The sequence below is a fragment of the Scylla paramamosain genome, unplaced genomic scaffold (genome assembly GCF_035594125.1).
Source record: "Scylla paramamosain isolate STU-SP2022 unplaced genomic scaffold, ASM3559412v1 Contig7, whole genome shotgun sequence".
In the NCBI taxonomy this organism is placed as follows: Eukaryota; Metazoa; Arthropoda; class Malacostraca; order Decapoda; family Portunidae; genus Scylla; species Scylla paramamosain.
In genome coordinates, this window is record NW_026973672.1 from 635,001 (window position 1) to 646,565 (window position 11,565).

General features: G+C 40.6%; 1 protein-coding gene across 13 annotated transcripts in view; it reads left to right on the forward strand.

The window, feature by feature from the left end:
- Window positions 1–11,042, forward strand: part of LOC135096773 (uncharacterized) — a 17,124-nt gene extending 6,082 nt beyond the window's left edge. For 3 of the 13 annotated variants that reach the window (XM_063998508.1, XM_063998507.1, XM_063998518.1), the window contains exons 3-7: window positions 3,421–4,319; window positions 4,351–4,556; window positions 4,700–4,784; window positions 6,153–6,224; window positions 6,700–11,042. In XM_063998508.1, coding sequence (XP_063854578.1) covers window positions 9,238–9,909 — 672 coding nt within the window. In that variant the 5' untranslated portion in view covers window positions 3,421–4,319; window positions 4,351–4,556; window positions 4,700–4,784; window positions 6,153–6,224; window positions 6,700–9,237 and the 3' untranslated portion in view covers window positions 9,910–11,042. Of the gene's footprint in view, window positions 589–3,420; window positions 4,320–4,350; window positions 4,557–4,699; window positions 4,785–6,152; window positions 6,225–6,674 lie in introns of those variants that run through there. The other 10 variants (XM_063998515.1, XM_063998520.1, XM_063998514.1 and 7 more) reach the window with 9 other exon arrangements.
- The last annotated feature ends 523 nt before the right edge of the window (window positions 11,043–11,565 follow it).

Sequence of the window (11,565 nt, forward strand, 5' to 3'; positions counted from 1 at the left end):
AGTTGTTCCTCTTCTTTGCATCTTCATCTGTGATTCCCATTTTTTGCAGTTCTACTGTAATTCCACCCCTCTATCTTACTCTGTCTTCCTTTCAATGTTCTTCCTTCAACTGGTTTTCTCCAGACTCTTTTAATTGTTTCCTGATCTTCAATCTCTTCTTACTGCATGACCAAAACATCTAATTTTCATCTTATCACTTCTGTAATGCACTTCACTCTTGCTGGTATTCTTGCTTTTTCCATTTTGTTGATGTTTTCTGAGTGATCACACCTATTATGCACCTCAACATTTTCTTCCCTGTTCTTTCCAATTTCATCATCAACAAATTCAGTAAATGATCTGTTTTGTGTCCGTCTCCAACCTCAGCCACTCATACATTGGTTCCAGGCATCTTCTTGCCTAGTAGTAATCCAGCTTGGTCAGTGTTGCCTAGAGCCACTGCTTAGTTGGTTTCCCTTGTTGTCTGCTTCTTGAATGTAAACATCTCCAGTGACATTGGCCAAAAGCTGAGTTGCTTCTGAGTCATCTTAGGTTGACATGCATCTCTAAGAAAATTTGGAAATAATCATCTCTCTCTAAAGAATTAGTGTATGTAATATTGAAGGAATGTTGTTAAGTAGAAACTATATTATTCTGTGAGCTAACAGTACAGATTTAGTGCATAAATCTTTAAGAATTTGATTTTTATATAATTCATTTACTGTGATTATTCAGTTAACTATTCTTGTATAAACTTTAAGAATGTTAAATGTGTTATTTCTTGTCTTTTGCTTTCCATAGCAAAAAACTCTGGCTTTTCAGTTTCAAGAATTAAGTTTTTCCTCATTCTTTTATACACATGATGCCTTATTTTGACACTGAAATCTTAAGACACTAACATCTTTAGCTAGTGTTCTAAGACCCCATGTATCAAGGTACTAAGTGCACTCTGTGAATTCATGTAACTGTAATTCAACTACTGAAATCTGAACTAAACAAGCTGTTTGAGCTAAGCCGTACTTGCAAGCTTAGTGATTGATTGCTTCTGTGTATTCACAACTCACCGATGTATATTATTTTACTGCATTTTAATTAAAATCTTGTATAATTGGAGCATTTTATCATATTTCATAAATGCCAAAAAAATATTCAAGCCTATCATGTAAAATAAAAGATTAATGAGCAAAATCTCTCAATGAATGTAATCTAATCAATGTTTGTGTCATTTACGTGACACCACACAACTGCCACAGGCAGCACACACTGCCTTCCCAAAGTTTACATTTATTAGTGGTGTCGAAACTATTGTCCCAATAGGGTTTCATGTTGACGGGTAATAATTTCAATTATCCACTGTAACAAGTGGATAGACTAACAAGGATACAGTTCTTGTCGATCCGGGCTTCTGGAACAAAACTGTTCTCAGTTTGCTTCATATGCCAGTCAGTTACACTTGAGGAGCGATCAGAGTTATACTCCTCCCATTCAAGCAGTTAGACTCCAGCCAGTGTTCATTGCAGTTCATCATTCCTCCTATTAACCTTACTACTACAGGCAGACATCCCTTCCCAACTCCAGCTAAGTACCCTGTCTAGTCCTGTGCCTGTGCACTGATAGGTACTTAGCCTCATCCCATGTCTGCCTAGATCAAGGTAAATCTTATTCTGTAACCTGGTATTAGACCATATATGCTAATTCACCATAGGTGTAAAAGAGTGAAGGTGGGCCACACTTTGGTGAGCATTGGCATGGGGCAGGCAGCGCCACCCTTCCTGGGCCATGGCATATGGAGTAGGGCTACCATTTCCTTTTCTCCATTGCCGTCACATTCCCAGTCACAGGTGGCTGGTGCCCATTTCAAAGCTGAGTGAACCAACAAGTAACAGGCAGACATCCCAGAAAAATCCAAGCCATGACCAAGATTTGAACTTGGTTTCTTGCTTTGTAGTTAGCTGCACTATTTGCAGGGTGCACTGCCTGTGGCAGCTGTGTTGTGACAGTGCTACATGTCACATACTTGATACTAACATTGGTGGTAAATTATATTTGTGGGAACTTTTTAGACCTTTACACTCACTCTATGGTCTCCCAGCTAACACACAAACACAGAAAACACAACTAAATATAATCATAAATAACCAATAACTTACCTGTGGTTTGGGCTGGCTGTGGTCGTTGGTGAGTTGGTGTCACTGTGCATTCCAGGCCAGCGGCTAAATGTGTTTTCATAGCAAAGACAGATTATTTGCTGCTGTGCAGGTTTCCTTGGTTCTAAGTTCTTAGCAACTTAGTGAATATTCAAAGTGGAGTAGATATGACTTGAAAGGCAGCTGCGAGTCAGGCAGTTCCACTCCTCGTGGGCTCCTTCCTATATCAAAAACAATAGCTACCTATAATCATCTCCATATCTCTGATTCCCAATTTATTTATAATAGCAACTAATACTTAGTTTTTACTAAATTAACCTTAATTATCCCTTAATTTAACTTTACAATTTATATACAAATCACACCATAAACCAATAAGGCATTGGTATTATGCACAATAGTGGAAATTTCCACAACATTCACAAATATGTTTTGCTCTTTATTCCTTTATTTCACATGGTAAGTTTGAGTGTTTTGATTATTATTGTCTTTTAGTATTAATGAATTATAATAAAAATACTGCAATAGTGCAAGATTTTTATTTGAATGTATTGAAAACTGTTGTGTGTACTACTCACATACTTGGCAACATTGATGATGCATTCTTTGAGAGATTTTGTTCATTAATTCTTTATTCTTTATAGGCTGGAATATTGCGCTTATCATCTTTTAGTATACATGAAATATAATGGACCATATGAATTGCAACATAATGTAAAATGCAGTAAAAACAAAGAAATACCTGAATGGGGAATAAATGACAATGGCCAACCAACACTCAGCTTACACATTCACCTTAGTCCACTCAGCTTGCTCATTCCAGCTTCCTCCTTCCAGTGAATGAATGGAATTTAGTAACAGGTTTAATCCTTATTTTTCCTTATGAAAGCAGCCTTTTTTGTGCCTTACTTGAGATCCTCCAGTATCCAAAAAGTGCTGTGGTGTGCACCTACCCTCACCAACAGTCAGTCTACAAATGTTACAGCACAACAGGGATAGCAAACATATATTCTCCAGGCTCTGTTTATTGGTTTTACAAACATTCTTTGTTTCCATGACAATTAGTAGCATAAATAAGTTTCTTTTAAGTAATCCAAGTCAAGATCATTGATGTAGCCCTCAGTGATGGAAGTAGTCAGTGGGTTAAGCAACACATCACACAGGATATGTTCCCCATTCATTAGCTTGTTTCCAGCAATTTTTATTTATTTATTAACTCATTTATTTTTATTATTATTATTTTCTATTTCCCTGCACATCAGTATCAGTATCTAACACCTTGTCTCTTCCACAGAAGTTCAAGAAACCACTAGTGGTCATCAAAAGTGGTGATAGTCAATCTGGTTCCTTACTGCATCCCAAAGTGCATAAATTGTTTTGAAGGGTAAGTACCTGGAAATAATGGAATACATGAAGGGTACATGACATGGTCAGTGTGTATGGGTGAATTGTACAAAAAGATGTTTTAGGAAGAATATTGTCATGTAAGAAATTAATTTAAATCAAGATTAAAGTATTAAATATACTTTTAAATGTAAATGAGAAATATGAAATGTATGAACATATAATTATTTTGTTTTATTGTACATTTAGCACCTAGTAACAATTATTCAGGACTGAATAGCTATTTTTATTATATTCAAAATAGACCTAAAAATTTTATTTATATGTTTTCAGTCTTAAAGCTAGAGAGAAATGTTTTTTTTTAATTAAGCAGCCTAGAGGCTAAGGTATGCAGTATGTATTTCTCAAAAGCTCCCAGAAGAGTGCATGAGGCTGAATCTTAAGAAAATTAGTCACTCCACAGTAAGCTTTTCTTGGTTCACCTTATGTTTTGACAGTACAAGAGGGGAAGGAGTTGATGATGATCATAACTGCCATGTTTGTTAAAGATTCTTTAATCCATACATCTGTCATGGCCTGAATCTGGTTTCTGCTTTATATTTGTGAATATATTGACTTACTTATCTGACAAAACCCCTTCCTTCAGTGTAGTTTTTTTTTAGATCAGATTCACTAATGTAACAGGGTTTCTGTATTTCCTGTTCATCTATCCAGTTATTTGCATCTAGAACTTCTTCTTCTTTGCATTCTAGAACTTTTTTTTAGTTAACTAAATTTCTGCTTACTGCAATAAATACAAAAAAATTTCTTACTGCAACAACTACTAGAGAATTATGCTTATTGCAACAGGTACAGAAAATATTTCAACTTATTGCAACAGGTACAGAAAATATTTCAACTTATTGCAACAGGTACAGAAAATATTTCAAAGTCTGGCTATCAATCCTCATAGTGAACATTTATTTGTTAATGAAATTCACTGAAAATATGAGGCAAAGACTAGCCAAGCAGTAATATTAACACATGCAGGCTGTTCACTTGAAGCAGCACAGTCACATACACATCTCCAAGGGATGTAAAAAGCAGGTAATGCACCATATTAAAGAGGACTTTTTAAGAGATAAAATGTATATACCTATCATAATTACTAAAATGTAACTTAAAAGATTTTCCTTACTTTGAAGTCCTGTTGACTTTTGGTAATCCTTGTATAATTCCTTCATTCTTAGGGAGCAGTCACATACTAAGAGTGGGAGGGCTCAGCCATACCATAAATCAACCCATTGGTGATGTGACTGTGTCGTCTGCTTTGGGGTACTATCAACATGATGGGTGCATGGTGGGGGTGGACAGCAGCAGGAGGCGACATTGTTGCCATTTGGGAAAGGGTCCCAATATGGACCTTCTTCATATATTTTATGGACTAATCCAGTGTTTTACTTAGATATTATAGTAGCAAATGATTTATGATTTGTTGGAATATATATCTGATAAGTTATGAAAGAGCAAATTTAACTCAAATGTTCTTATAGTTTATGAAAGACTTTGTTTATTATGATTATAAGCCCATGGAAACATCAGTTGGCTCAACTGCTGGTTGTCTACACTTCCCTGTTTCATAGGCCATTGTGCTGATTTTTGCAGTTATCCTTGTTCATGCTTGCTTTTTCAGCTGGAATATCCTCTTGTTTATCATCTTATTGTTCTGTTGTGAGCTCCACCAGTAGTTACTTATCACCACACCAATTTGAACATTTATCCAATTGACTCATATTAAGAAAGGCATAATCAGTTGAAAAAATCTGGTCACAAAAGTGGTGGTGTGACAGCAGCCTGTGGCTTTACTGGATAGTTGGGAGAGAGTGGTGTGGTGACACACATGGGATTAACAAAGTTCAAATACAGCACCAGGCAGCCAGCTGCATTATTTACATTGTGTTTATGATTATGCTAATGTATTTGTTATTCAATCTATCATTACATGTATTATTATACATTACACTATTGTAACTTCAGTATGTATAAAATGCTTTAATTATGAAGTTTTCCATATGTATATGTCTGCCAGGGTTATCAACTTACCTCACAAGCATCCCCAAGGAAGAAAAGGGAGTGGGTTCATTTGTGGTACCCAGTGGCTGGGGATCCCCATCAAAGGGAAGGGGAAGATGGTAAGGTTGATTTATAGTACAGCTGTCACCCCCCAAGGAAGCTTAATTCTCAAGGAACACAAAGCCTTAACTAAAGCTCTGATCCCACTATAGTACTGCCACCTTTAGACCATTTCCCTAATTAGCAGAGAATGGATAGACTTAATGGGAAATTAATTCATTCTTCTTACTCAATTCTTGGGACATGCAATTAGAGAAGGGCAAGAGCAGAACATTTTGCAAGAATATAATGGAAAAAAAAAGTTTTGTGGGTACATCTGTGTATGAAAATTTACTATTCCAAAGTAACAAATTTACAATTTCTCATATTCATTTCTTCTTCCCATTTAATACTCGGGGATAAAAATATTCCAAGTTTGATGGAACTGATGCCTTTGATCAGTTGCTGGGACACATGCAAAGGCAACACAAACTTACGATTGCCAAGGAAAATACATCTTTTCCCTTAGATTTCTCCAAAGTACCACACAGTACTGTTTCCATCCCTTAGAATGCTTCAATGTATTTTCAGTGGGAATGGAGAGGCCACCTAAATTCCACATCTAGTCTTTTGCTTCACTGCTTCTGTCTAACATCTAACAAGGTATCAATACTGTTTGACATTCATCAGGTTCAAAAATTCTTCTGTATGTACAATTAGTTATATAGAAAAGATTATTATCTTAACAGTCTGATGTTATATGTCACTATATCTTCAAATTTAGTCAGGAACTTAAGTCAAGAGCTAATCTGAGTTTTAATTTGACCTTATGTTGTAACGTTGTTTTAACTCATCCCTTCAGTGCAGCATCCTTGAAAAGAACAGCAGTTTGGCAGTGACTAAAAACAAACTCTCAAAATCTTATTAATATGCTTTTCTTTGATAGTTAATTGTCCACTCATCACATTCAAGTTTTACCTTTAAATTCTAGATTTTTTTGTTTTGTATTTCATTACAGTCATTACCCGTTTTATCAACTCACTGCATTATTTGCATAGGGTTTCAAGATTTGTATATTTATATCTAGTATGGTATTTGTTATGTATGCTCAAGGTGTGAATCAACCTCATCCAACCAGAACACTCAACTTTCTCTTCAACCTCAACAACTGGTGACCCCTGGACAAGAAACTACTCTTCAGCAATGGAAGAAGATACCAAGCCCAGCAATGCAAAACCAACCGTTTCCACCGTCACAGTGAAGCTGTCACCCTTCTGCGCCAGTGAGGCTGCATCATGGTTTCGGCGAGCAGAAGTTCAGTTCCGACTGAGGAAAGTTACAAGCCCTCAAACCAAGGCCGACTATGTACTGGAAGCCATCCCTGAGACAATTTTTCCTCGCATCACAGCATGGCTGGACAACCAGGACAAAGATGTCATCGACGACCTCAAGCAGTATCTCCTTCAAAGAGTTCACGATCTCCGTCAGCGCCTGGCTCCGACGTCTTCTAAATCTTCGTCTAACACCTCTGGGAGACACCACAGCACATGCAGCATGGAATGAGATGCAAGCTCTAGCTACACTACTTGAACATGACTCTACTACTGGCAAACCACAGCGGGTAGACTTGCTGTGGGAGCTGTGGCTGCAACGTCTTCCCTCATCTGTGAGAGCTGCCCTACACGAAGCTGATGACTGCCCCGTGGAAGAGCTCATAAATAAGGTGGACAATCTTATCAATACCGCAAAAGCGTCCTGTGCCCCCGACACTATCTGCCCTGCCTTAATTGACAACCTGCCCAACACCAATGCTGCCAGGCCACCTGTTTGCAAGTGGCTGCCCGACAACCAGACGTGCAACTGCAAACCAGGAGTTTCCAGCCAACATGGACAGCATGGACTGTGCTACTACCATCACAAATTCGGAGCTGGAGCTTGCAAATGCACCCCAGGTTGCCAGTGACCAAAAAACTGTTAATGAGGCCACCACTGACCACAGCAGTGGCCTCTTCGGACCCCAAGCCTGGGAATATCAATGCGCTTGCTTTACCAGCCTCTGGTTTCTTCATCACAGACATCTTATCTGGCCGTAAGTTTCTGGTGGACACAGGCACTTTTTGTTTCCTGTTTCCAGTCACAGCAGAGGACAGAAACTGCCCTTTGACACACTGATTAGACATCAAGCTCATCGCAGCCAATGGAAGTACAATTCCCACCTACAGCACCCGCACCATCCCTATCCAAGCAGCCGAACGCAGCTTTTCTTGGGATTTCGTCATCGCTGATGTCAAGACGCCTCTCCTAGGAGTGGATTTCCTGAGTCATTATGGATTGCTCATTGATGTTGCCAACCATAAATTGCTGGATGTAGCAACATTCCGCTCAGCTCCTCTTGGCTCCCACTGCCGACACACAGAAATCTGTTCATTGAGAATAGATATCCTTTACGACATGCTCAGACAAGAATTCCCTGAAGTATTCCGCCTAGAACTCCATCAGCAGCATGGTCACTCATCAAAACATGGAATTTTCCACTACATCAAAACAACGGACCCCCCCAGTTCATTCCAAGTTTAGACAGCTATCCCCTGAAAAACTTCAAGCAGAAAAACAAGCTTAAGCCGACATGGAACAAATGGGCATATGTCAGAAAGCCTCAAGTCCATGGGCATCTCCTCTTCACCTCGTCAAGACAGCTGATGGCACCTGGCAGCCCTGTAGCGACACTACAGGCAACTTAATCTTTTTACAGAACCAGATCACTGGCAATTCCCAACATGGCAGACCTTATCTCCAATCGACATGGGGCCAAGATTTTCTCCAAGCTTGATCTCCTGAAAGGGGTATTTTCAAGTTCCAGTTTACCTCAAAGACATACCCAAGACAGCAGTCATCACACCCTTTGGGACTTGCACATTCAATTACTCCACTTTTGGTCTTCGAAATTCAGGGGCAACCTTTCAGCACCTAATAGATGGCATCCTCAGAGACCTTCCCTTCTGCACCTGCTATGTGGACAACATACTGATCTTCTCCAAGAACTCAGAGGAACATCTCCAACATCTCCGAACTGTTCTGCAGCAACTACAGGACAATGGCCTGTTTGTGCATCAGAACAAATGCCAGTTTGGCGCTACATCAGTGGAATTCCTTGGACACCAGATATCATCCACCAGTGTCTCCCCCCTTTTGGGTAAGGTGCATGCTGTTTCAAAATTTCCTTGTCCCACCACCATCAAAGGACTCCAAGAATTCATCGGTATAGTAAACTACTACCATTGCTTCCTGCCGAACATTGCCCAGATCATGGAACTGCTCTACAGTTCTCTCGTTGGCAAACCAAAAGAGCTGGAATGGGGACCAAAACAGGAATGAGCCTTCAAGGACACAAAGGCCGCCCTCACCTCAGCTACAACTCTTTCCTTCTTGTGCCCCAGCACTCCTCTTACACTGACCACAGATGCGAGTTCTGTTGCTGTTGGAGCAGTCATTGAGCAGACCATCAAGGGTACGACACAACCACTGGGATTCTTCAGCTGGGAACTCCGGCAAGCAGAAACAAGATATAGCACATTCGACCATGAACTACTGGCTGTCTACCTCGCTGTTCACCACTTCAAACACCTCCTAGAAGGAATCCCATTCAGCATTCGTACGGACCATCGCATACTGGTTCATGCTTTCTCCAAACAGGGTGATGCTTGGTCAGACCAACAATGGCCAGCACCTCTCCAGCATTGCTGAGTTCAATTGCACCATTGAATACACCCCAGGAAAGATGAATCTGGTGGCCAATGCCCTCTCAAGAGTGGAAATAAACTCAGTCTACCTCGGAATCAACTATGAAGAGATAGCAACTGCTCAAGAGAATGACCCTGAGACTGCAGCCTACCGCACTGACATAACGAGTCTGCGATGGGAGGATGTTGCCTTTGGAGACAGGGGCCATACCATCCTCTGTGATGTTAGCACCGGTTGTCTGCGACTTCTCATCCCGGAGCCCCAACACAGCAAAATTTTCAATGTTGTCCATGGTTTGCCACACCTATCTGGATACTCAACTGCCCATCTCATAAAGGAAAAATTCATTTGGCACGGAATGAATAAGGACATAAGGCAATGGGCCCAATGCTGCATTACCTGCCAGACAAGTAAAGTTGGCTGCCACACTGAGTTGGGGATAGGAGACTTCCACCAGCCCAAGTGTCATTTTGGACATTCATGTCAACATGGGTGGCCCCCTTCCACCATCAGATGCCTCACAGTACCTCTTCACCACTACAGAGTGTTCCACACACTGGCCAAAAGCAATACCCATGACAAATGCTACCGCACGAGATTGCGCTGAGGCCCTCTTACATGGATGGATCAGCTGCTTTGGTGTTCCAGACGACATTACTTCTGACTGGGGCCATGCCTTCATCTCTCAGCTGTGGACGTCCCTGGGAGAGTTGATGGGGACAAACATCCATTGCACCACGGCCTACAATCCAGCAACCAACAGCATGGTGGAGCGGACCTACTGCACCCTAAAACCTGTGCTGATGGCACACTGTACCTGACCAGATTGGAAGGCCCAACTACCCTGGGTCCTCCTTGGGATGCGGTCATCACTGAAGGAGGGACTGCATGTTTCCCCAGCCGAGATGGTTTTTGGAGAAGCTCTTGTTGTTCCAGGAGAATTCTGTCCATCATCCAATACAGCCGTTGATGACAACAATCTCGCCAGACTACGGCACACCGTGGGGAAGTACCAGTCATGTGTCCAAACACACACGACATCGCCTCCATGATACTTCCCCAAATCACTAAACTCCTTTAAGTATGTCTTCGTAAGGTACAACGCTTACAAACCACCCCTCACTTGCCCTTACTGGGGACCCTACGCCGCCCTAGAATGTAACTCCGTAGGCATTTTGCATCAGTATAGCCAGAGGCAGTGACTGGGTGTCAATCAACCACTTAAAACCTGCCTACCTTGAGGAAGAGGATTCCACGCCTATATTGCCACTTGTTGACAACCCAACTTCTACCTCACACCACCTGAGTGCATGTCCTCCTGCACCATCCCCTAAAGATGGACCTTGCCCCACCTCGTCCCGCACTGGACGGCTCATCCAACAGCCTGACCGTCTTGACCTCTGACCAGGCAAGGACTCTCTTGTTGGGGGAGTATTTGTAATGCTGTTTTAAGTCATCCCTTCAGTACAGCATCCTCGAAGAGAACAGAACAGTTTGGCAGTGACTAAAAACAAACTCACAAAATCTCATTAATATGCTTTTTCCTTGATAGTTAATTGTCCACTCATCCCATTCAAGTTTTACCTTTATATTCTAGATTTTTTTGTTTTGTATTTCATTACAGTCATTACCCATATTATTCACTCACTGCATTATTTGCATAGGTTTCAAGATTTGTATATTTATATTTGGTATTTGTTACATATGCTCAAGGTGCGAATAAACCTCGTCCAACCGGAACATCAACTTTCTCTTCAACCTCAACAGTGTCAAAGAGGTGTCATTCATCCAACTCATAACTAAGATGTGGGAACTGAACAAAGATCAGTCAAGCCAGAGCATCTGAAGTGCTGTCTAGTTAAAGTATCAACCAGTCCTCTGTAGTGATGTGCACATGAGGTGAACCACACATTTTTCATGCTGTTCTTACATTCCCTGCAAATTTTACAAGACAAGATTTAGCAATAAACATCTTTAAAATGAAGAGTAACTGAAACATTTCAGCAATTAAAAGGATTTATGCACCTGATATACATATACTGCATTAAGGACAGCTTCTTGTGGGAGTAGGTCTACAATGGAATGTGTGTAAATGCTTGCTGCATTTACTTTTTCTCCTTCAAAATAATGTTACTGAGGCTCTTCAAAAAATGCAATGAATCATAAGAAAAATGGATCCATTCACTATTGACAGCAAACAATGTCATGCCAAGACTGAAAGAGGAACAATGCATTCTGTCTTGGTCAGAAAGTGCAGTTACTC